At 45.1% G+C, this 27,220-nt stretch overlaps 1 protein-coding gene across 3 annotated transcripts in view; it reads right to left on the bottom strand.

The window, feature by feature from the left end:
* nhsl2 (NHS-like 2) overlaps positions 1 to 27,220 on the bottom strand; it is a 149,725-nt gene that overhangs the window by 41,968 nt on the left and 80,537 nt on the right. The window contains exon 1 of one of the 3 annotated variants that reach the window (XM_036957751.2): positions 15,730 to 15,996. The exons of the other annotated variants lie outside the window; for them this stretch is intronic. Coding sequence (XP_036813646.2) covers positions 15,730 to 15,763 — 34 coding nt within the window. The 5' untranslated portion in view covers positions 15,764 to 15,996. Of the gene's footprint in view, positions 1 to 15,729; positions 15,997 to 27,220 lie in introns of those variants that run through there. 3 annotated transcript variants of the gene reach the window in all.

The raw sequence follows: 27,220 nt of genomic DNA, 5'->3' as shown, positions 1-27,220 counted from the left end.
AACGAGTCCTATAAAAGGCCGCTCAGCAAGGAAGAAGCCACTGCTCCAAAACCGCCATACAAAAGCCAGACTATGGTTTGCAACTGCACATGGGGAGAAAGATCGTACTTTTGGAGAAATATCCTCTGGTCTGATGAAACAAAAATAGAACTGTTTGGCCATAATGACCATCGTTATGTTTGGAAGAACACCATCCCAACCGTGAAGCACGGGGGTGGCAGCATCATCTTGTGGGGATGCTTTGCTGCAGGAGGGACTGGTGCACTTCACAAAATAGATGGCATCATGAGGGAGGAAAAGTATCTGGATAGATTGAAGCAACATCTCAAGACATCAGTCAGGAAGTTAAAGCTTGGTAGCAAATGGGTCTTCCAAATGGACAATGACCCCAAGCATACTTCCAAAGTTGTGGCAATATGGCTTAAGGACAACAAAGTCAAGGTATTGGAGTGGCCATCAAAGCCCTGACCTCAATCCCATAGAAAATTTGTGGGCAGACCTGAAAATGCATGTGCGAGCAAGGAGGCCTTCAAACCTGACTCCGTTACACCAGCTCAGTCAGGAGGAATGGGCCAAAATTCACCCAACTTATTGTGGGAAGCTTGTGGAAGGCTACCCAAAACGTTTGACTTAAGTTCAACAATTTAAAGGCAATGCTACCAAATACTAATTGAGTGTATGTAAACTTCTGACCCACTGGGAATGTGATGAAAGAAATAAAAGCTGAAATAAACCATTCTGTCAACTATTATTCTAACATTTCGCATTCTTAAAATAAGGTGGTGATGCTAACTGACCTAAGATAGGGAATTTGTACTAGGATGAAATGTCAGGAATTGTGAAAAACTGAGTTTAAATGTATTTGGCTAAGGTATTTGGCTAATCAGCAGTAATTACAATCAGGGCACGGAAGAGGACAGGGAGAGCTCTGCAGTGTTGATTAATAACATTTGAATGTGCTTTCGATGGCAACAAGATCATATTGTACAGCAATTTCACCAGGTAACATGAATATAAAGCCGGTGAATGGTGGTTAGAAAAGGATGGGAGGCCAAGAGTCCGCGACTCTGACTCCCGAGTGTGGAACAAACAAAAACTGTCCCACAGTTGGGTAAACAAGCAAGTTCCTAGTCAACAAAGCACGCAGGAGCCATGGGGCAAATAGCATAAAGCACAAGCAAAAAATATCACAACTTGGGGCTAGCCATTGTAAGTTCAGAGTCATTCGCCCCAACAGTGTGCTGGAGGTGAGCGAAAGCTCGGGAGAGAGGGAGGTAGTGTAGGCCGGGGTACCTATACCAGACATGGGTAGACAGGCCAGAGCAGACTGAACAGATCGCCAGGTGGAATCCAAGCAACAGTGCAGCAGGCAACAGGAGTAGGTGTCACACCCACTTGGGAGAAACTTAAGGGGATCCCAATACAGAGAGTGTGTTACTGCAGTACCGAGAAGCCATTTTGTGCCAGAAAGCTTCGAGTGCAGTGAGTAAGGCTCTCTCTCTCCCTCCCTCTCTCTGACTGTGTCTCAAGGGACACACACACAGACATAACACACACTGTGAAGACTGAAGGGAAGCATGTGTATCTCTACAGCCTGAGAGGCCAGGCAGTCCTGCTAAAGATACTCTCTCTCTCTCTCTCTCTCTCTCTCTCTCTCTCGTGTGTGAATACATGTGTGTGTGTGTGAAACTGTCAGGCGTGTAAATCTATGTTTCGCTTACAGGGACACACACATCTCAGTGCTCTGCTCATTAGCAAGGCAATGGAATGACACTTCGATTGGGACGCCTGGACAGATTGGACATGGTAACTGTTGTTAATGTAGATGTTGTATTTCTAGATATTGCATTTCTAAGAGGTGTTGTGCGGGATGAGAAGGAGTGGGTAGTGCGACCGAGGGTAGTAGTGTGTGTGTGTGCCTACGCATGTGTGTATTTGTGGGTTACCGTGCTATGGTGCTACGGTCTATTAAAGGTGCTGAGGTCTATTCAATGCTGGTCTGACCATTTGGAAACAATGCTTCAAGATTGTTTTGATTCTGAGGATTACATTGACGTATACACTGACACAGTGACTGAGTTCATCTGGAAGTGTCTCGGGGATGCTGTTCCCACTGTGACTAATTCTACTCAAACCAAAAACCTGTGGATAGATGGCAGCATTCGCGCAAAACTGAAAGCGTGAACCACCACATTTAACCCCGGCAAGGTGACTGGGAACATGGTTGAATACAAACAGTGCAGTTATGCAATCAAGCAGGAAAAACGCCAGTACCGAGTCAAAGTGGAGTCAGTGGCTCAGACACAAAGTGGCTCAGACACGAGACGTATGTGGCAGGACTCCAGACAATCACGGATAACAAAGGGAAAACCAGTCACATCGCAGACATCTTACTCCTGGACAAGCTAAACGCAACACAGTGCCACCAACACGGGCTGCTTCCGAGGACTGTGGGCTCTCCTTCTCGGTGGCCGACTTGAGTAAGGCATTTCAACTTTTTAATCCGCGCAAGGCTGCCGACCCAGATGGCACTCCTAGCCACGTCGTCAGAGCGTGCGCAGACCAACTGGCTGGAGTGTTTACGGGCATATTCAATTTCTCTCTATCCCAGTCTTGCTTCAAGATGTCCACTGTTGTTCCTGTAACCATTAAAGCAAAGGTAACTGAACTAAAAGACTGTCGCTCCGTAACACTAAATTCTGTCATCATGAGGCTAGTTCAAGTTCAAGTTGCGAGGCTAGTTCAAGATCATATCACCTCCACCCTACCTGACACCCTAGACCCACTTCAATTTATATACCGCACCAACAGATCCACAGACGATGCAATCGCCATCACACTGCACACTGCCCTATCCCATCTGGACAAGAGAAATACCTATGTAAGAAGCTCAGCCTTCAACACCATAGTACCCACCAATAAGCTCGGGGCCCTGGGTCTGAACACCACTCTGTGCAAATGGGTCCTGGACTTCCTGACGGAACGCGCCCCCAGGTGGTAAAAGTTGGAAGCAATACCTCCACTATGCTGATCCTCAACAAAGGTTGTGAATTGTTAGATACCACTGCACTGTTGGAGCTAGGAACACAAGCATTTTGCTACACCCGCAATAACATCTGCTAAATATGTGTATGCGACCAATAACATTTTTTTTTATGTATGTACGTGCGTTTGTGTGTTAGAAACCAGACCACGGAGTGAGAAGCGATGAAAAGTATGATCTAACACCCCTAACACCCCTGGTCCAAACCATTCCATGGTGTGTGTGTGTGTGTGTGTCAGTAAACCTGCATCTCCTACATGGAGATGACCATATTTATGGAATTAATAAGTGCTATCATCCCTGGCTCTATTATTCCATGGTTACCGTGACTACAGGTGAATCAGCCATGCTCCAGGCCTCAGCAGGAGAGACTAGCAACAAGCTCTCACAGTCTCACTGCAGAATTAACCGTTTCTCCAAACGTCAAATTTCCAAGTTGCTCCAAACCGCAGGTTCAATATCAGTAGGGTTGTCACGATACCAGCATCATAATACTAGGATACCTGATTTCCATGGCAAAAAGTAAAACACAAAGCAGACTAAACTCTTTCAAAAACATACTGTATTTAAAACATTGTGTGCTATAGTTCGGAAAAGAAACAAATGTGATTCTGGGTGACAACATAAGGCTGCTTGTTTCCAAAATTAGGATTGTTTTCCTCAAGAAATTAAATCCGCTTCATGTTTTGTTTCCTTGCCACGATACTGCTGAGTATCACGATACTGCTGAGTATCGCGATACTGCTGAGTATCACGATACTATCACGATACTGCTGAGTATCACGATGCTGCTGAGTATCACGATACTGCTGAGTATCACGATACTGCTGAGTATCACGATACTGGTAAATCCCAGCTCCGGGCACTCTTTTTGAGTTTCTTATTTTTGCCCCTAGTGGAGAGTTTTGACGGAGTCTCCCCGGTGTTCTGGGGACCTGCAAAGACGTAACATTTCTACTTGAATCTGGAGTGATCTCTCGGAGAGGAGACCACTCTGAGAACACACACACACACACACACACACACACACACACACACACACACACACACACACACACACACACACACACAGCAGATACTGTCCAAGCTGACTGAGCAACTTCGTTCAAGGTCATGATGAGGAGTGTGTGTGTGTGTGTGTGTGTGTGTGTGTGTGTGTGTGTGTGTGTGTGTGTGTGTTCTTCCAGAGGAAGTCAGTGAGGCAGATTGACAGGAAGTGATCTCAGAGGTCCGCCAGGGTCAGTCGTCCCCGCCCGTCCCCTTGGTCTGTCCCCCAACTCTGCCCCCGCTACAACCCAAAGACCCCAGCAAGGAGGTCACTACACACCCGTCCTACCTGAGCTCTCTCACACACACACACACACACACACACACACACACACACACACACACACACACACACACACACACACACACACGCCCCAGTCTTGCTCTCTCGCCCTCGTCCTAGGGGTCCCCCTAACCCGCTGACATTCAACTGTCATAAACCTACACACGCAGATGGCACAAAGACACACACACACACACTCACACACAGAAGTCCTTCATCCTCCGGCCGAATCAACTGAGCTTACAGTACAACACACAGATTCTGAGTCTAAACCGAGTTCAAAAGGATGGCTAGAATTACAGTAGACAGTTTGTGTCCTGGCTGGCATGTTGAAAGCAAAGGCATATATACAGTAGATACACTATATATACAAATGTATGTGGACAGCCATACAAATTAGTGGATTAGGCTATTTCAGCCACACCCGTTGCGGACATGTGTATAAAATCAAGCACACTGAAGGGAAATCTTAACACTACAGCACACAATGACATTCTAGATGATTCTGTGCTTCCAACTGTGTGGCTATAGTTTGGGGAAGGCCCTTTCCTGTTTCAGCATGACAATGCCCCCGTGCACAAGAAGGTCCATACAGAAATTGTTTGTCGAGTCAGGTGTGGAAGAACTTCAATGGCCTGCACAGAGCCCTGACCTCAACCCCATCGAACACCTTTGGGATGAATTGGAACGTCGACTGTGAGCCAGGCCTAATCGCCCAACATCAGTGCCTGACCTCACTAATGCTCTTGTGGCTGAATGGAAGCAAGTCCCTGCAGCAATGTTCCAACATCTAGTGCAAAGCCTTCCCAGTAGAGTGGAGGCTGTTATAGCAGCAAAGGGGAGACCAACTCCATATTAATGCCCATGCTTTTGGAATAAGATGTTCAACGAGCAGGTGTCCACATACTTTTGGTCAATGTAGTGTATCCATTTATTTGTTCCTCAGTAAAGGATTACTGTAGCACACAATTCCAAGAAATATTTTAAGCCTGTTTAAGAAAAATGTTTTGAGAACATCTTTCCATTATACTTTTGTGGGATTTGATCTTACAAAAAGCATAAACAAATGGCAAAAAGATTTGTGTCACATTTGTGAGAGCACTAGAAGAAGAGCTTACGGAGAACGTATGAGCAATTCATAAAGCCTGTCTTTCATTAAAAAGTGTGATCTGACAGACTAAAGTTGTATCCTAAATGTTTATCTACTAGGACATTCTCTTGTCCCATACATGTGACCCAAATGGCACCCTATTCTTGTGCACTATCGGTCCTGGTCTAAAGTACCGTACAATGAAAAGGGTGCCATTTGGGACGTAGCCATTGCGATGTGAGTCAGAGAGGAGTTAGTTACTAAATGTATCACAGTAACGCAGCTGGGGACTAGGGCAACACACAGAGGAATTATAACAACACACACACACACACAGGAACAAGAAGACAACAGTTCTAAGGCATTAACATCTCCCATTGAGGATGTTCTTCCTGATGGGACATGAAACAACAGGGAGTGTGTCGTGTCAGAACTGGAAATCACAGACCGAGTCCCCAAATAGCACCCTATTCCCTGCCTAGTGCACCACTTTTGCCTCTGGGCCCTGATCAAAAGTAGTACACTTTGTAGGGAACAGGGTGCCATTTGGGAGGCAGTCCCAGTGTGGTGTGGTGTTACGTACAGAGTAACACTTTAAGTGATGTACATGCCATGTGTGCTTAAAGAGCATTTTCAATTAGAATGTTTTGCAGTTGACGTCAGATTAATGTCATATCTAGTTACTGCAGAAGGTGCTGACAGTCTGAGCAGAGAACTGTAGTCAAACAAAACGAGTTCCTTAGAGAACACAATGCCTGCAGGCTTACGTCATGACAGACTGACCACGTTGACCTTCGAACGACTGTGAGAACATTAAAAGTTTTAATAATGGTCTGCATCAACATGACTTCTCCGACTATCTCAATTTCTACCTCCCTTTATCTTTTGCTCTGTCTGTCTGTCTGTCTGTCTGTCTGTCTGTCTGTCTGTCTGTCTGTCTGTCTGTCTGTCTGTCTGTCTCTCTCTATCTATCTCTCTCTCTCTCTCTCCTCTCTCTCTATCCCCTTCTCTCTATTCCGTTCTCTTTCTCCATCTCCCTCTATCGCTATCTATTTCTCTCTTTCCCTTTCTCACTACCTGTTTGGGGTTGTTTAGGGTGCCAGTTTGGGGTCATTTGGGGCACCCGTTTGGGGTTGTTTGGGATATCTGTTTGGGGTTACTTTGGTTACTTTATTTTTTGATCAGTGTAGAACACTAATTCATCATTAAGTGATCTTGCGAGACATTGATTCTGCTTTGATCTAAACTTTATTAAATGAGCACCATTCTGAGTGTTGCTTCGGCATCACTAACGTTACACTCCTGTAGCAGTAGCCTATGTGTAGGTCTGCAAGAGCAACTTCAAGAAGCTCCTCATGAAATATATTTGTCATCTTCTTTTAGAAGGTTTTGGCTGCAATTCCCTTCGCAACACACCATCACAATAAATGTAATTCTACATTTCAAAGGAAATAACTATTTCTCACGTGGGATAAGAACTTGCCGCAAACGGCGAAAAATACCATGACCCTTTGTGTTTTTTTAAATGTATTTTTCCCCCTTTTTCTTCCCACTTTTGTGGTATCCAATTATTAGTAGCTACTATCTTGTCTCATCGCTACAACTCCCGTACGGGCTCGGGAGAGAAGAAGGTCGAGAGCCATGCGTCCTCCGAAACACAACCCAACCACTGCTTCTTAACTCAGCGCGCATCCAACCCGGAAGCCAGCCGCACCAATGTGTCAGAGAGAACACCATGCACCTAGCGACCTGGTCAGCGCACACTGCCGTGGCGGGCCGAGCTTTCTAAGTGTTCTATCACATCAAGTTTAAGATCTTTGATAGGCTGATGAGGAGGTGGTTACGGGAAATAATCACTGGAACCTGGTGATGTTAGCATAGGGCTAATGTGTGACAGGTTATCTGATGGGACCAGCTACAATGTAATAAACCTATCACGAGATACCATGTCGACGATTTTAATAGGCTGATGCTAAAACTTAACCTTGAACTTCAACTTTTTCTAATGTTTGCAAGTGTGGCCCCAGGGAGACCAGTCACATACGCAGAGCTAAAGAACAGTTAGTACTTAAGACTCTTTTAAGACTCCATTTTGCTGTGAGTGGAAGAGTCAAAGTTAAGAGAAGATTTGTTCCCCTATTACTAGGGGAGATGATAAGACTAAACTGAGCAGCTTTTCTGTCATTGAAGCTTAAAAGTTAAGTCTAAATGGACCCAGCAACTTGGTATAGTTACATCAAACACACATACTGTACAGACAATCTCTCTCACACACACACACACACACACACAGGGAAAGAGATTACATCCAGAGCCCATTGTATCGGCGGGAGGTTGACAGGAAGCAGTTCTCCATCCACTTCCTGTCCAGTTCCTGACCAGACAAGACTAATAAACCTCAGACGTAGATATACAATATATAGAACTCACACACCACCCTTTATTTCATCTGGAATTTCTATCACAAAAAGGTGCTTGTTAGTTAGGTATCACATGGAGAACTATTGCAAACGTTGAACAACTTAAATTTGAATGACATTCTGAAATTCTGTTTTAACTGAATAATCTTGGGACTGATCACTGTTCTATAAATTCTAGATCTATGCTCCAAGCCAGCTGCAGACAAAAGTGAGAGCAGTCCTGTATCCTCATCCACACCCAAGTCAAATAGATAAGACACACACTTGAACTACACGAAGGGAGGCCAGGGTTGAGACACACACACACACACACACACACACACACACACACACACACACACACACACACACCACACACACCTAATATAAACCGCAGCTCAGACACAGGACATGATGGGATAAACTGTTCTCTACAGACAACAGCCTGGAGACAATACAGTTAATAACGGAAATTATAAGATACTAAATTATTAGAGAAGAGGGGGGGGAGGGAGGGAGAGAGAGAGAATACAGTTAATAATGGAAATTAGAAGATACAGAATTGACTCCTGAATGGCACAGCGGTCTAAGGTACTACAGGCATCACTACAGACCCGGGTTCGATTACAGGCTGCCACAACCGGCCATGACCGGGAGTCCCATAGGGCGGCTCACAATTGGCCCAGCGTTGTCCAGGTTAGGGGAGGGTTTGGCTCATTGCGCTCTAGCAACACCTTGTGGCGGGACGGGTGCCTGCAGGCTGACAGTGTCGTCAGTTGAATGGTGTTTCCTTCGAAACATTGGTGCGGCTGGCTTGCGGGGTAAGCGGGCGGGTGTTAAGAAGTGCAGTTTGGCGGGTCATGTTTCGGAGGACTTGACCTTCGCCTCTTCCGAGCCCGTTGGGGAATTGCAGCGATGAGACAAGATCGAAATTGAATCGCAATTGAATATCACAAAATTGTGGAGAATTTTTTTTAAAGATACAGAATTACTAGAGGAGGGGGTAGATGGAAAGAGAGAAGGAGGGGGAGGAAAGGATGGGGGAGGGAAAGGATGGGGGAGGGAAAGGGGAGGAGAGAGACAGTTAATAAAGGAAATGAGAAGATACTGAATGATTGGAGGAAAGAGTAGATGGGGTAGATGGAGCGAGAGGGGGGAGGAAGGGTGGAGAGAGAGAAGAGAGACAGGGAGAAAGAAAGAAAAGGAGGAGTGGGAGAGCGAGAGAGGGTGGGGCAGAGGCAGCCATGAGGGACCACAGAAAGAAGATCTGGTACCACACACGCAAGCACAGACACACACACAGACACACAGACTGACAGAGCCAAAACATAGGGATACCACTGGGAGAGTGTCACATGGAGGTCAGAGCCATCATTTACACACCAACTCAATTCAGAAATACACACACACACCTCCTCTCCTTGTCCCCCTGCTTTAACCCTCATCGAGCCTCCTCTCCTCCTAAGCACACTTCTCCACCCTCCTCTCCTTGTCCCCCTGGTTTAACCCTCATCCTCTCCTCCTAAGCACACTTCTCCATCCTCCTCTCCTTGTCCCCCTGCTTTAACCCTTATCGAGCCTCCTCTCCTCCTAAGCACACTTCTCCACCTTCCTCTCCTTGTCCCCCTGCTTTAACCCTCATCGAGCCTCCTCTCCTCCTAAGCACACTTCTCCATCCTCCTCTCCTTGTCCCCCTGCTTTAACCCTCATCGAGCCTCCTCTCCTCCTAAGCACACTTCTCCACCCTCCTCTCCTTGTCCCCTGCTTTAACCCTCATCGAGCCTCCTCTCCTAAGCACACTTCTCCATCCTCCTCTCCTCCTAAGCACACTTCTCCACCCTCCTCTCCTTGTCCCCCTGGTTTAACCCTCATCGAGCCTCCTCTCCTCCTAAGCACACTTCTCCACCCTCATCTCCTTGTCCCCCTGCTTTAACCCTCATCGAGCCTCCTCTCCTCCTAAGCACACTTCTCCATCCTCCTCTCCTCCTAAGCACACTTCTCCACCCTCCTCTCCTTGTCCCCCTGGTTTAACCCTCATCGAGCCTCCTCTCCTCCTAAGCACACTTCTCCACCCTCCTCTCCTTGTCCCCCTGGTTTAACCCTCATCGAGCCTCCTCTCCTCCGCCCTCCATAATCTCTCCCTCTATCCCTACTATTGGCTCTTTAACTCGGTCTCTCTCTCTCTCATCCATCCTTTCTTCAGTGTCATTACATCTGTCAGGCTAAGGAGCGTGATGAGGCTGCATTTAGAAACTCGTTTGCATAAAAATTCTATGAGCTTTAATTTCTATCCCATTCATTTTTATAGATAATTACCCAGAAGGATAGAAAGACATGGAATGAGTGTGTGTGTGTGTGTGTGTGTGTGTGTGTGTGTGTGTGTGTGTCTGTGTGTGTGTGTGTGTGTGTGTGTGTGTGTGTGTGTGTTAAAGCCACATTAGTCCTACCCCTGACACATTGTCTTCAGTGAAGTGTGATATGGTGAAAGCTGAGCCTGTGGTATGCGGTTCTATAGTATAGTTAGAGTTATTTTAATGACTGGCCGGAGTCTAATGGAATGTTCTAATGTACTGTTGGAATCTCATGGTGGAATACTGTTACAAGTCCAAGGGCCTAAACAGTGTGTGTGTGTGTGTGTGTGTGTGTGTGTGTGTGTGTGTGTGTGTGTGTGTGTGTGTGTGTGTGTGTGTGTGTGTGTGTGTGTTTCCTCTCTCAAACACACAGAGGCAGTGACCCCAGTCAAACTCAGTCACCTCAACACGTGTATGTAAAGATTCCTAGAGTTCAGGGGTCAAGGTGAAAGATCTTAACTACATTCAAATGGTGTGTAATTCCCTCATCCCGCAGAAAGCCCTTCAGTAGGACTCTCTCTCACACACACACACACACACACACACACACACACACACACACACACACACACACCAGTAACATGTGACTGTGAGGTATCCAGCACGGGGACTTGACATTCATACTGTAGCAACAGGGCCTAGCTCAGTAGGAACCATAGAGATACATAGAGATACAGCTTTATGCTAGAAACATCACAAGACCATCTGTCAGAATGGCAGAGTGTTTACTCACTCCAGAACTTTCAAACTTAAAAAAAATTAAATACGAACTTTCCCGCCTAAGAAAAACAAATTAGTGGAATGAATATTGGCCATATACCACAACCCCTCTGGCCTTATTAAGTACAACACTGTCATGGTCTTACAGAAGGGTTAAACAACAATAAAACAGAGTGACTGTCCCTGACCGAGTCTGTAATACCAACATGTTTCAAGCAGACCACCATAGTCCCTGTGCCCAAGAACACTAAGGTAACCTGCCTAAATGACTACCGACCCGTAGCACTCATGTTTGTAGCCATGAAGAGCTTTGAAAGGCTGGTCATGGCTCACATCAACACCATTATCCCAGAAACCCTAGACCCACTCCAATTTGCATACCACCCCAACAGATCCACAGATGATGCAATCTCTATTGCACTCCACACTGCCCTTTGCCACCTGGACAAAAGGAACGCCTACGTGAGAATGCTGTTCATTAATTACAGCTCAGTGTTCAACACCATAGTGCCCTCAAAGCTCATCACTAAGCTAAGGACCCTGGGAGCCCCTCAGGGGTGCGTGCTCAAGCCCCTCCTGTACGCCCTGTTCACTCATGAATGCAAAGCCAGGCACGACTCCAACACCATCATTAAGTTTGCTGACGACACAACAGTGTCTGATCACCGACAACAACGAGACAGCCTATAGGGAGGAGGTCTGAGAACTGGAAGTGTGGTGCCAGGACAACAACCTTTCCCTCAACGTGATCAAGACAAAGGAGATGATTGTGGACTACAGGAAAAAGAGGACCGAGCACGCCCCCATTCTCAACGGTGCCGTAGTGGAGCAGGTTGAGAGCTTCAAGTTCCTTGGTGTCCACATCAACAACAAACTATCATGGTCCAAACACACCAAGACAGTCATGACGAGGGCACGACAAAACCTATTCTCCCTCAAGAGACTGAAAAGATTTGGCATGGGTCCTCAGATCCTCAAAGAGTTTTACAGCTGCACCATTGGTTGCATCACTGCCTGGTATGGCAACTGCTCGGCCTCCAACCGCAAGGCGCTACAGAGGGTAGTGCGAACGGCCCAGTACATAAAGCTTGGGGCCAAGCTTCCTTCCATCCAGGACTTCTATACCAGGCAGTGTCAAAGGAAGGCCTTAAAAATTGTCAAAGACTCCAGCCACTTTAGTCTCTGCTACCACACGGTAAGCAGTACCGGAGGGCCAAGTCTAGGTCCAAAAGGCTTCGTAACAGCTTCTATCCCCAAGCCATTAGACTCCTGAACAGCTAATCAAATGGCTACCCGGACTATTTACATTGTCCCCCCAACCCCACCACCTATTTTACGCTGCTGCTACTCTCTGTTCATTATCTATGTATAGTCACTTTAACTTTACCTACATATTACCTCAATTATCTCAGGTAATCAAACGGCTACCCAGACTATTTACATGGTTCCCCCCCCCCTCTATTTTCCCTGCTGCTACTCTTTTCATTATCTATGTATAGTCACTTTAACTTTACCTACATATTACCTCAATTATCTCAGGTAATCAAACGGCTACCCAGACTATTTACATGGTCCCCCCCCCCCTCTATTTTCCCTGCTGCTACTCTTTTCATTATCTATGCATAGTCACTTTTGTATATCGCCTCGATACTGTTATTTTACTGCTGCTCTTTAATTATATATATATTTTTAACTGCATTGTTGTTTAAGGGCATGTAAGTAAGCATTTCGCTGTTGTATTTCGGCGCATGTGGAGAGAGAGAGAGAGATTAAAGCATAGGATACATTTTTCAACCCTTTTCCTTCTTAAAAATTAGGCATAAGTAAAGGCTTTGATTTCCGGATAAACATATGGGAAACAGATCTACATAAAAACACAATCGCGTTCACGTAAAGACCCCTGCCAACTAATATAGTTTTGAAGAAATTGTTTTAAGTATTGCCTTGTGCAAAACCACATCTCTTTAAGATATATTCGCATTTCTCTCCCTCATGAGGAAAGCTCACAGAAGTAACAAGTAATGGTAGACCTATCAATTAGTTACAGCGAGAGTACTGATATCATATTCTCGGGATGAATTATTCAAAGAACAAAACTCGTAATTCCGTCACCAAAAAAATCAGTAATGGAATTACTGCCGCTGAATTGGTCAAAGCAGTCACATCACACAGTTGTGTCGCCTCGTACTGTCCTCCCTTCCACTGGAAGCTCATAACTGTTTGCTTTATTTTCTCTCGCTCTCTCTGCCTTTCTCACTCTCCGGTTAATGTCACCTCTCCCGGATCTTACTGACACCTACCCATGAGCCCCCTCTCTTTCCATTTACTGTAACCAGCCCCCTCACCCGCCGAGCACCGGCCGACACCGGACGTCCACGGACGTTGAAAAGTAGTGGAAATTTGGTCAGTCCACCCTGGACTTAATGTTAACGTCCACAGACAGACCGGACCAAATCTGAACCTATCATAGACGAATGTTTCACCCGTTTGAATAGCACTGTACAGTACACTGAATAGAGCGCAGTAGAGAACAGTACAATACAACCAAGTAAAGAAAAGTAGAATATAGTAGAGTACAGTATATCGTACTGAACTGAATTACACTTCACTCTATTGTGCTGGACTCTACTGTACTGAACTCTACCTTACTCTGTTCTGCTGTATTGTATTGTACTGCACTGTACTGTGCTTTGCTGAGCTGCGTTGTATTGTATTGTATTGTACCTCACTGTGCTTTGCTGAGCTGTATTGTATTGTATTGTATTGTATTGTACTGCACTGTACTGTGCTTTGCTGAGCTGCGTTGTGATGTCCAAACTTGTGAAACATGAGGAGAAGGACATTCATATCCATAATGATGCATTTCTGTGTAGTACAGATCAGGGACCCATGATGTTATTCCGTTACTGTAATTCCGTTACCGGGTGTAAATCCACTTTCCAACCCGACGGGCCCCAACATTATACACTGGGTTAGGGCCGGGTAGGCCCTGTTTTTTTCCATCAATAACTAGGTTACGGGTAGGTCTTGGGTATGACTAAATTGATCCCCAACGTTTTGAAGCGGAGCCATTTGCTCGTGCTCTGCTGCACAGTACAGTCATATCTGACTAAGATCATAACATGGTGACAGAAGTGCTTCATCCTCGTCAAATATAAAAACAGGAGAGATTATTTCACGAAAATAATCATGTTTTGTCGGAGTTTAGTGTGACGAAAAACAGCTCACTGCTCTCTCACGTCTTGTCATTGAGCAGAGGAGCCCAAGCCGAGCCGTTGCTATGGATACTCATCGACTAAGAGCCGCCATTGGGCAGAGTGCATGCAGATCGAGCTGCCTGCGCGCAGGGAGTGAGTGACAGACATAGAGAGGGATCAAGCTAATGGATTTACTAACTGAGGAGGTTATTTCTGATTTCGCTTTAAATTTGGCAGAAGCAATCGGACCTGGGTATGGTAGGGCCTTAAATGGTATGTCTATGCAGGGCTCTAATTCACTTCACTTATTGTAGTTCAATAACCAAAGGTGCCATGTCATAGCTGACACCCAATTCCTTCTGCAGACATCGGAGCAGATATTTCACTTTTTAGGTTTTATTAAACATGGTGGCATAAAATCCTGAGGGAGATTGTATCGTAGTTTCATTACCAACAAATGTGCATCTGCATCCGTTTATTCCACAAAATGTGTTTTTGTCAATTTTACAGTGGAAATTGTTCAACTTTGAAATCTGCTGCTTTTCTTTGGCATACACTTCAAAGGGAAGAAAGTGAGTCAAAGCTGTAATTCCGTCGCCGTGGAATTGCCCTTACCCCACTGATACTCCTCTGTACAAACACACATTCTCAGAGCCAGCAGTGTTTCATATCTTGGCATCGTAACTCTCATTTCCTTATCAATGAGACGCGGACTCCTTTTCCTTGCATGACTTGTACAAAAAAGGAGATCTCACGACACGCCACTGTTTCTCCTGTGTACAAGAAAGGAGATCTCACGACACGCCACTGTTTCTCCTGTGTACAAGAAAGGAGATCTCACGACACGCCACTGTTTCTCCTGTGTACAAGAAAGGAGATCTCACGACACGCCACTGTTTCTCCTGTGTACAAGAAAGGAGATCTCACGACACGCCACTGTTTCTCCTGTGTACAAGAAAGGAGATCTCACGACACGCCACTGTTTCTCCTGTGTACAAGAAAGGAGATCTCACGACAGGCCACTGTTTCTCCTGTGTACAAGAAAGGAGATCTCACGACACGCCACTGTTTCTCCTGTGTACAAGAAAGGAGATCTCACGACAGGCCACTGTTTCTCCTGTGTACAAGAAAGGAGAGCTCACGACACGCCACTGTTTCTCCTGTGTACAAGAAAGGAGATCTCACGACACGCCACTGTTTCTCCTGTGTACAAGAAAGCTTACAGCCAACAACCAACGTTTCAGCTTTTCTCATCTTAGCATGAGAAGTGAAGTGCTAGTTTCCACATAAGAAGACAGAAGGCTCCTGTGTCATGCCATTTAGTGGTGAAGTCCAACATAACAGCAAACACATGACTTCTTGCAGCTTTTTGGGTCTTTCCAACTCCAACACACACACAGACACACACACACACACACACACACACACACACACACACACACAGAGAGAGAGACAGATGCGCGCGCACACACACACGCTGCTGCTTTCGAATAAGCTAGCATTCCTCAGCGTTTCTTATAATGAAAAATACCCTACTCCTCGTGCTAGGTTGTTCCAAGCGCCAATTCCCGAAATCCCTGCATTCCCAGGCAGCCTTACCTGACCTGGTCCGTAAAACTTCCAGCTTCTCCATGTCTGCTTTCACACTTACTCACTCAGTAGGAGTGGGAACGGGAAACGAGAGGGGAAGAGGGAGAGAAAGAAAGAGACGCTCCAGACTATGAGGTAAGTCTTGTGAGTCATTAGCTGACTGAAGCTAGGAGTGTGTCAGCAAGAATGAGAGAGAGAGAGAGAGAGAGAGAGAGAGAGAGAGAGGAGAGAGATTTCTCTAGTATGTCGAGGGGAGAAAGAGAGGAAGTCAATGGTGCCGGCTCTGTTCACACCCTACCCTCCTGTCTCCCCCTCTCCTACCCCCATCCTCCCCCTTCCCTCCCTCTGTGGCCATTGTCATCGCTGCGCTGCTTTTTCCTTCCCTTCCTCTCTAACCCTTTCCTGAACCATTTCCTGAGCACACTGGAGGTGACGGATAACTGGCCAATAGGGAACCTGGGTGTGTGTGTCCGCAGGAATGAGCACACCACATAAAAACACACACACACGCAACACACACACACATGTTCGCTTATGAGCGTGTTGGGAAAACATGACCACAACAAGAATCAGACCATGGCTGTAAAACCAAAAGAACACGCCAAGAAGCATAAACAACCAAACTAACAGAGAATAACTTGGTGTGTGTCTGCAGGATTTACTGTGGGCCGGTACCCACATAGAAACACACACACACACAAACACACACACACACACACACACACACACACACACACACACACACACACACACACACACACACACACACACACACACACACACACACACACACAGAACATGTTCACTGATGAGAGCGTTGGGTGAACTTTACCAACCAAACTAAAGAGGCTAACTCTGTGTGAGTGAGTGAGCTAATTGTGAAATTCCTCTTTGAAGCGTCTACAATCAGCGCTTTCTACAGGCAACACCAAGCGCATGTCTGAGTAATCAGCAGATAATCTTATTCTCCTGACTCTACGTGTGTGTGTGTGCGTGCCATATGAAGAAACATTGAGGCTTAAGACTTAGTCAGTATAGAAAATATAAGTATTGCCAATGTATTCGCTTTCAAGCGCATGTAAAGTACATCAGTCGAGAGAGAGAGAGAGAGAGAGAGAGAGAGAGATAGAGAGAGAGAGAGAGAGAGAGAGAGAGAGAGAGAGAGAGAGAGACAGACAGACAGACAGACAGACAGACAGACAGACAGACAGACAGACAGACAGACAGACAGACGACAACAGTCTCTATAAGAACACATAACACCCTGAACGACACCTCTCTCCCCCCTCTCTCCCCTCCTCCCCCTCTCTCTCCCTCTTCCTTCCTCACCCCTAAGATAAAAGGTTATGATAGGCTACAGCCACAACAACGGTATGATCTATGGCATACAGACAGCATATTGTATACATACAGGGTGGAATCTGTACAGAATCAACTCACTTACTGGCACCATGGGACAAACTCACTAACATATATACACACACACACAGTCAAATGTACTCCCTAACACAGTCAGTAGACAGTGGATTTACATTCCTGCTATTTACATTCCCGCCGTCGATGTCTGTGGGACAACACTATGACACACCCTCTATGCCTGCAGCACATAGACCAAGTGACCAAGGATACACACACAGACTTTCTCTCATATAGATACATATGACCTCATGTTCACACACACGCACATTCACACACACAGATGTGTGCACGCAATCACTCTCACTCATGCACAGGAACACACACACACATGAATGAACAAAATGTACACACACACACACGCAAACCAGTCATCAGCAGAGTACCATTCGGAATTCAACCTGCTTTAAACACCTGGGTGTTGCCATAGCAACAGAAGCCTGCTCAGTCACTCACACACACTCATTCTCAATGATTCTCAGGGTGGCAGGGTAGCCTAGTGGTTAGAGCATTGGCCTAGTAACTGGAAGGTTGCAAGATCAAATCCCCAAGCTGACAAGGTACAAATCTGTCGTTCTGCCCCTGAACAAGCAGTTAACCCGCTGTTCTAGATTTGATTGGAGATGTTTGATATGAGTCTGGAAGGAGAGTTTACAGTCTAGCCAGACACCTAGGTACTTATAGATGTCTACATATTCAAGGTCGGAACCATCCAGGGTGGTGATGCTAGTCGGGCGTGCGGGTGCAGGCAGCGAATGGTTGAAAAGCATGCATTTGGTTTTACTAGCATTTAAGAGCAGTTGGAGGCCACGGAAGGAGTGTTGTATGGCATTGAAGCTTGTTTGGAGGTTAGATAGCACAGTGTCCAAGGAAGGGCCAGAAGTATACAGCATGGTGTCGTCTGCGTAGAGGTGGATCAGGGAATCGCCCGCAGCAAGAGCAATATCATTGATATATACAGAGAAAAGAGTCGGGTCGAGAATTGAACCCTGTGGCACCCCCATAAAGACTGCCAGAGGACCGGACAACATGCCCTCCGATTTGACACACTGAACTCTGTCTGCAAAGTAGTTGGTGTACCATCATCATCATCATCTTCTGGAAAACCATTGTATAGCAGCAGAGAGAGATGGAATCACAGAGAGACTGCATAACCTACAGTCAGCCATCTATATAATAAGGTTGGGTAGTTACAGTTACCAATCCACAATTGTTATTAGTAATGCAACTTTTAGATTACCGAAACACAATCTGATTCCTTTCAGTTACTTTCCCTTTAAGTTACTTTCCCAAGTTTCTGACTTGTGATCAGACTCGCTCAGGAGGAACAAACTTGCGCCTTTTTTCATTGCTGAATTGAATGTCATTGAGAAAACCAAAAGATGTCATAATGTATATTTTTTCGCAAACATCCTTTCTAAATTTAAAAGTAATCCAAGAAGTAATCATTTTTAAATTAGCTGTAATCTGATTACAGGTACAGTTTTTTGTAATCAGACTACATGTAACTGACCACATGAAATCAGTTACACCCCAACCCTGTACATACAGTTGAAGTCAGAAGTTTACATATACATTAGACAAATACATTTAAACTCAGTTTTTCACAATTCCTGACATTTAATCCAAGTAGAAATTCCCTGTTTTAGGTCAGTTAGGATCACCACTTTATTTTAAGAATGAGAAATGTCAGAATAATAGTAGAGAGAATGATTTATTTCAGCTTTTATTTATTTCATTACATTCCCAGTGAGTCTGAAGTTAACATGCACTCAATTAGTATTTGGTACCATTGCCTTTAAATTGTTTAACTTGGGTCAAACATTTCAGGTAGCCTTCCACAAGCTTCCCACAATAAGTTGCGTGAATTTTGGCCCATTCCTCCTGACAGAGCTGGTGTAACTGAGTCAGGTTTGTAGGCCTCCTTGCTCGCACACGCTTTTTCAGTTCTGCCCACAAATTTCCTATGGGATTGAGGTCAGGGCTTTGTGATGGCCACTCCAATACCTTGACTTTGTTTTCCCTAAGCTATTTTCCCACAACTTTAAAAGGATGCTTGGAGTCATTGTCCATTTGGAAGACCCATTTGCAACCAAGCTTTAACTTCCTGACTGATGTCTTGAGATGTTGCTTCAATATATCCACAGAATTTTCCATCCACGTAATTTTCCATCCTTATGATGCCATCTATTTTGTGAAGTGCAACAGTCCCTCCTGCAGTAAAGCACCCCCACAACATGATGCTACCACCACCACTACATGATGCTACCACCCCCGTGCTTCACGGTTGGGATGATGTTCTTCAGCTTGCAAGCATCCCCCTTTTTCCTCCAAACATAATGGTCATTATGGCCAAACAGTTCTATTTTTGTTTCATCAGACCAGAGGACATTTCTCCAAAAAATACGATCTTTGTCCGTCCCCATGTGCAGTTGAAACCGTAGTCTGGCTTTTTTATGGCGGTTTTAGAGCAGCGGCCTCTTCATTGCTGAGCGGCCTTTCAGGTTATGTCGATATAGAACTCGTTTTACTGTGGATATAGATACTTTGTACCTGTTTCCTCCAACATCTTCACAAGGTCCTTTGCTGTTGTTCTGGGATTGATTTGCACTTTTCGCACCAAAGTACGTTCATCTCTAGGAGACAGAACGCGTCTCTTTCCTGAGCGGCGGTATGACGGCTGCGTGTCCCATGGTGTTTATACCTGCATACTATTGTTTGTACAGATGAACGTGGTACCTTCAGGCATTTGGAAATTTCTCCCAAGGATGAACCAGACAATTTTTTTATCTGAAGTCTTGGCTGATTTCTTTTGATTTTCCCATGATGTCAAGCAAAGAGGCACTGAGTTGGAAGGTAGGCCTTGCAATACATCCACAGGTACACCTCCAATTGACTCAAATGATGTCAATTAGCCTATCAGAAGCTTCTAAAAGCCATGACATCATTTTCTGGAATTTTCCAAGCTGTTTAAAGGCACAGTCAACTTTGTGTACGTAAACTTCTGACCCACTTGAATTGTGATACAGTGAATTATAAGGGAAATATCTGTCTGTAAACAATTGTTGGAAAAATGACTTGTGTCATGCAGAAAGTAGATGTCCGTTATAACCAACATGCCAAAACTATAGTTTGTTAACAAGAAATGTGTGGAGTGGTTGAAAAACAAGTTTTAATGACGCCAACCTATGTGTATGTAAACTTCCTACTTCAACTATATATATATATATATATATATATATAAACACACTACATGGCCAAAAGTATGTGGACACCTGCTCGTCGAACATCTCATTCCAAAATCATGGGTATTAATATGGAGTTGGTCCCCCTTTGCTAATATAAAAGCCTCCACTCTTCTGGGAAGTAGTTCCACTAGATGTTAGGGACTTGCTTCCATTCAGCCACAAGAGCATTAGTGAGGTCGGGCACTGATGTTGGGTGATTAGACCTGGCTGGCAGTCGGTGCTCTAATTCATCCCAAAGGTGTTCGATGGGGTTGAGGTCGGGGCTCTGTGCAGGCCAGTCAAGTTCTTCCACACCGATCTCGGGACTTATAAAGAATGGGTGGTCCTGGGGCTCATCCAGCTGGTCCTGGGACTGAGTTCAAACCTGTTCTACTAACACACTGAGGCCTCAGTACCAGAACATCCAATCAATCAGAATAAAACAAATTACAACACAGTCAAAACAAAATTACATTGCTTATTGGGAAACAAGCATAAGCACAAAGCAAAATGCAGTGCTATCTGGCCCTAAATTGACAGTACACCATGGCTAACTATTTGACCATGGTTACTGATCAAAACCTTGACAAAGTACAGGCTCAGTGAGCACAGCCTTGCCATTGAGAAGGGTGGAAACAGAAGAACCTGGCTCCCTGTAGAAGAACGGCTGTGCAACCACTGCACAACAGCAGAACTTGAGACACAGCGGCATTTCCTGATTAAATGTCAAAAATATAAAACAATTAGAGAGTGTAATTTCCCCAAATCTGAAACCCTTATTCAAGGTTTCATGGACCTCTCTGATGAGGATAGGCTACCCGTCCTGTTGGGGGAGGACGCAGAGAGCTGTGGGTTGGCAGCTCAGTACATTGCTGCCTACCATAAGATGAGGGACAGTGTCTGACAGACCAACCAACTTGCACATGTCCTCTATGCTTATTGTTCAATGTATGGTTATTTTGACCCTTGGTTATTGTTGTCCTGTTGACAATTTTGATTCTTATTATTTTAATATTGCAAATATCCAAAGTAAGCTTTGGCAATATGTACATTGTTACATCATGCCAATAAAGCTAATTTAATTGAAAAATTGAGAGAGAGAGAGAGAGAGAGTGAGAGAGAATATATGAATGTAAATAAGCAACAGCTGAAGATAAGGCAGTTTTGGCAGCCAAATATGAGAGAGAGATGCAGGGAGAATGATGGAGCGAGAGCGAGAGAGAGCGAGAGAGAAAGAGTATGTGTGTGCATGTACATAAGCAACAGCTGAAGATAAGAAGACAGTTTTGGCAGCCAAATATGCGTCCTCCTGCCACAACCGGAGGGACCGCCAGTGAAAAGTGCAATGAAACAATAGTATTTGCCATGTTGTTTTGTTTGGGCTTTCATACCATATGGCTTTTCAGTCATGTTCAGTCTTGTCTACTACTATTTAGATTTGTATTTATTATGGATCCTAAGGCAGCAGCTACTCTTCCTGGGGTCCAGCAAAATAAAGGCAGTTATATACCATTTGTAAAACATTACAATACATTTCACAACAGATTTCACAACACATTAAGTGTGGGCCCTCAGGCCACTACTCTACAACAGAAAATCCATGCGTGCGTGTGTGTATTGTGTGTATGTTATCATGTGTGTAAGCGTGTGTCCGTACCTGGGTGTGTGTCTTTTTACAGTCCCCGCTGTTCCATAAGGTGTATTTTTATCTGTTTTTTTTTATCAGTTTTTACTGCTTGCATGAGTTACTTGATGTGGAATAGAGTTCCATGTAGTCATGGATCTAAGTAGTACTGTGTGCCTCCCATAGTCTGTTCTGGACTTGGGGTCTGTGAAGAGACCTCTGGTGGCATGTCTTGTGAGGTATCTGATCTGTGTACTAGTCATTTAAACAGACAGCTCGGGGGATTCAACATGTCAATACTTCTCACAAATACAAGAAGGGATAAAGTCAATGTCTCCTCTACTTTGAGCCAGGAGAGATTGATATGCATATTATTAATGTTAGCTCTCTGTATACATTTAAGGGCCAGCCATGCTGCCCTGTTCTGGGCCAATTGTAATATTCAATAGTCCCTCTTGCTGGCACCTGACCACACAACTGGACAGTAGTCCAGGTGCGACAAAACTAGAGCCTGTAGGACCTGCCTTGTTGATAACGTTGTTAAGAAGGCAGAGCAGTGCTTTATTATGGACAGACCTCTCCCCATTTTAGCTACTGTTGCATCAATATGTTTTGACCATGCCAGTTTACAATCCAGGGTTACTCCAAGCAGTTTAGACTCCTCAATTTCCACATTATTCATTACAAGACTTAGTTGAGGTTAAGGATTTAGTGAATGATTTGTCCAAAATCAATACTTTTAGTTTTTGAAATATTTAGGACTAAACTTATTTATTGCCACCCATTCTGAAATTGACTGCAGCTCTTTGTTAAGTGTTCCAGTGATTTCACTTTCTGTGGTAGATGACGTGTATAGTGTTGAGTCATCAGCATACAAAGACACTCAGAGCCAGGGGCAGGCCATTGGTAAAGATTTTTAAAAGTAAGGGACCTAGACAGCTGCCCTGGGGAATGCCTGACTCTACCTGGATTATGTTTGAGAGGATTCCATTAAAGAACACCCTCTGTGTTCTGTTAAACAGGTAACTCTCTATCCACAATATAGCAGGGGATGTAATGCCATTGCACATACACCACTGTTCAAAAGTTTGGGGTCACTTAGTTTTCCTTGTTTTTGAAAGAAAATCACGTTTTTTGTCCATTAAAATAATTTCAAATTGATCAGAAATACAGTGTAGACATTGTTAATGTTGTAAATGACTATTGTAGCTGGAAACTGTTGATTTTTATGGAATATATACATAGGCATACAGAGACCCATTATCAGCAACCATCACTCCTGTGTTCCAATGGAACGTTGTGTTAGCTAATTCAAGTTTAGCATTTTAAAAGGCTAAATGATCATTAGAAATCCCTTTTGCAATTATGTTAGCACAGTTGAAAACTGTTGTTCTGATTAAAGAAGCAATACAACTGGCCTTCTTTAGACTTATTGAGTATGTGGAGCATCAGTATTTGTGGGTTCAATTACAGACTCAAAATGGACAGAAACAAAGAACTTTCTTCTGAAACTTGTCTGTCTATTCTTGTTTTGAGAAATGTAGGCTATTCAATGCGAGAAATTGCCAAGGAACTGAAGATCTGGTACAACGCTGTGTACTACTCCCTTCACAGAACAGCGCAAACTGGCTCAAACCAGAACAGAAAGAGGTCTGGGAGGCCCCGGTGCACAAATGAAGAAGAGGACAAGTACATTAGAGTATCTAGTTTGAGAAACAGACACCTCACAAGTCCTCAACTGGCAGCTTCATTATTAAGCAGTACCCGCAAAACACCAGTCTCAACGTCAACAGTGAAGAGGCAACTCCGGGATGCTGGCCTTCTAGGCAGAGTTTCTCTGTCCAGTGTCTGTGTTCTTTTGCCCATATTAATCTTTTATTTTTATTGGCCAGTCTGAGATATGGCTTTTTCTTTGCAACTCTGCCTAGAAGGCCAGCATCCCGGAGTCGTCTCTTCACTTTTGAAGTTGAGACTGGTGTTTTGCGAATCAGGAGGATAGAATTATGGTCAGATTTGCCAAATGGAGGTCAAGGGAGAGCTTTGTATACGTCTCTGTGTGTGGAGTTTTTGTTCTCTGGTTGCACAATTGACATGATGGTAGAAATGAGGTAAAAACTAATTTAAGTTTGCCTGCAATAAAGTCCCTGCGACTAGGAGCACCGCTTCTGGGTGAGCATTTTCTTGTTTGCTTATGGCTTTATACAGCTTGTTGAGTGCGGCGTTAGTGCCAGCATTGGTTTGTGGTGGTAAATAGACGACTAAGAATAATATAGATGAGAACTCACTTGGTAGAGTGAGCTTATCATGAGGTAATCTAACCCCACTAAGCAATACCTCGAGACTTCTTTAATATTAGACATCGCGCACCAGCTGTTATTGACAAATAGACACACACGCCGCCCCTCGTGTTACCAGACGTAGCTGCTCTGTCCTGCCGATACACAGAAAACCCGCCAGCTCTATATTATCCGTGACATTGTTCAACCATGACTCGTTAATCATATGCTATTACAGTTTTTAATGTCCGCATTGGTAGGATAGACCTAATTGTAGATCATCCAGTATATTTTCCAATGATTGCACATTGGCCAGAAGTACGGATGGTAGTGGAGGTTTACTCACTCGCCTACGAATTCTCACAAGGCAACCTGACCTCCGCCCCCTTTTTCTCCATCTTTTCTTCATGCGAATGACTGGGATTTGAGCCTGATCTCGAGAAAGCAGTATATCCTTTCCGTCGGACTCGTTAAAGAAATAATCTTCATCCAGTTCGAGGTGAGTAATCGCTGTTCTGATGTCCTGAAGCTCTTTTTTTTTACCCCCTTTTTCTCCCCAATTTCGTGGTATCCAATTGTTAGTAATTACTATCTTGTCTCATCGTTTAAATTCCCGTACGGGCTCGGGAGAGACGAAGGTCGAAAGCCATGCGCCTCCGAAACACAACCCAACCAAGCCGCACTGCTTCTTAACACAGCGCGCATCCAACCCGGAAGCCAGCCGCACCAATGTGTCGGAGGAAACACTGTGCACCTGGCGACCTTGGTTAGCGTGCACTGCAACCCGGCCCGCCACAGGAGTCGCTAGTGTGCGATGAGACAAGGATATCCCTACCGGACACACCCTCCTTAACCTGGACGACGCTAGGCCAATTGTGCATCGCCCCACGGACCTCCCGGTCGCGGCCGGCTGCGACAGAGCCTGGGCGCGAACCCAGAGTCTCTGGTGGCACAGCTAGCGCTGCTATGCAGTGCCCTAGACCACTGCGCCACCCGGGAGGCCCGTCCTGAAGCTCTTTAGGGTCATAAGTAGGTAGGAGCAACCTTATGTTCAAAATAAATTACAAACAATGCCAAAAAAATCTCAAATATATCACATTTGGTTTGGAGCCCGTAAAAGCAATCCCTTCCGGCGCCATTACTAATCGAGCACCCAAGAAAAGCAAAGCCCCCTTAATTGGCTCACACCGCTGACCAATAAGCCTGACTTTGCGCTACGGTACCGTTTGTCATGCGGTAGCATAGAGAACAGTCTATGACTTGGTGACTGGAGTCTGACAATTTTTTCAGCCTTACTCTGACACCACCTGGTATATAGTTCCTGGATGTCAGGAAGCTTGGCCCCCAGTGATGTACTGGGCCGTACCCTTTGTAGCGCCTTACGGTCAGATAACGAGCAGTCACCTATTAGTAGCTTATAGATATAGAAGGTACAGTGAGTTTAAGTGAGAGCATATGCACATGTGAATTTTATTTAACCCTTATTTTAGCCGGTAAATTGACTGAGAACACATTCTCATTTTTAGCAACAACATGGGGAATAGTTACAGGGGAGAGGTGATGAATAAGCCAATTGGAAGCTGGGAATGATTAGGTAGCCATGACACCGTGCCCCATACTGGCCCTCTAACACAACTTCTAGAAACATTTGGTCTCCCATCCAGGGACTGACCTGGACCAACCCTGCTTAGCTTCAGAGGCAAGCCAGCAGTGGGATGCAGGGTGGTATGTCTAACATGTCTGTCTGTGTGTCAGTGTGTGTGCGTGTCAACATCACCAAAACAGATGTGGTCTGCCAATGGAGATCCAGCCCTGCACCCACCATGCCTGTCTTCACCATTGAACACAAATCACTGGCAATAGTCCTGTCATTCAAATACCTGGGGGGCATCCTTGACATTTAAAACAGGATGAAGCAAGCATCAGCTGCCTTCAGGAAACACAGACCCAGGGCCTTCCAAAACAGGGATCTCCACCTCCACACCAATTGCCGTCTATCATGCCATCTGCATCACCACACTTCTTTACAGCTGTGAAGCCTGGGTCACTTACCGCAACATCAAGCAGCTCAAGCGATTCCACATAAGATGCCTGCAGCACATCCTGGGAATCACCTGGTGCCACCGTGTGCCCCGTACAGAAATACTTGCTAAGACCAACTGCAAGAGTATGAAGGCCATGGTCACCCAACACCAACTGCGCTGGCTTGGGCATGTCATTAGAATGTCTCAGGACCGCTTGCCGTGGAAGATCCTGTACGGCCAGCGGTCTGCAGGGGTGGGGGGCAGATGAAGTGCTACAAGGACCAGTTGAAGAAGTGCAACATCAAACCCAGTACGCTGCTGCCGACAGTTCCACCTGATGGAAGCGGTGTACAGAGGTGGGAGGAGAGAAACATCAAAAACAGCTCAGGAGACATACAACCCTGCCTGCCCCCGCCAACACAGACTGCACATGCCACACCTGAATTAAACTTAGTGGATCTCGTATTATACTCTACAGGCACCAATTCACCGTGAACTGGGGCTCCCGAGTGGCACAGCGGTCTAAGGCACTGCATCTCAGTGCTCGAGGCTTCACTACAGACCCTGGTTTGATTCCAGGCTGTATCACAACTGGCCATGATTGGGAGTCCCATAGGGTGGTGCACAATTGGCCCAGTGTCGTCTGGGTTAGCTGGGGTAGGCTGTCATTGTAAATAAGATCTGGCTTGCCTAGTTAAATAAAATTCAGAAGTGGAAGTCATCATTGGATATGATGGACTACCATAACAATAATGGCATGGAGAGACCGAGATAAAGCACAGGGCTTTGCTTGTATAAGGTTGTCACTGTGTGTTCTGTGTGTGTATATGCCTGTCGCCTTTACAGCAAAAAGGGGATACAGAAAAAAAATGATTCCTTGTCTTATCCTCCTCCTCTCTCCATCTGTTGTTCCCACTCTCAACCCAGCTCTCT

Source organism: Oncorhynchus mykiss, chromosome 21 (genome assembly GCF_057628025.1).
Source record: "Oncorhynchus mykiss isolate SJ-2025 chromosome 21, ASM5762802v1, whole genome shotgun sequence".
Lineage (NCBI taxonomy): Eukaryota > Metazoa > Chordata > Actinopteri > Salmoniformes > Salmonidae > Oncorhynchus > Oncorhynchus mykiss.
The sequence above is the reverse complement of the archived record's forward strand: the minus strand, read 5'-3'. Positions and strand labels throughout refer to the sequence as shown.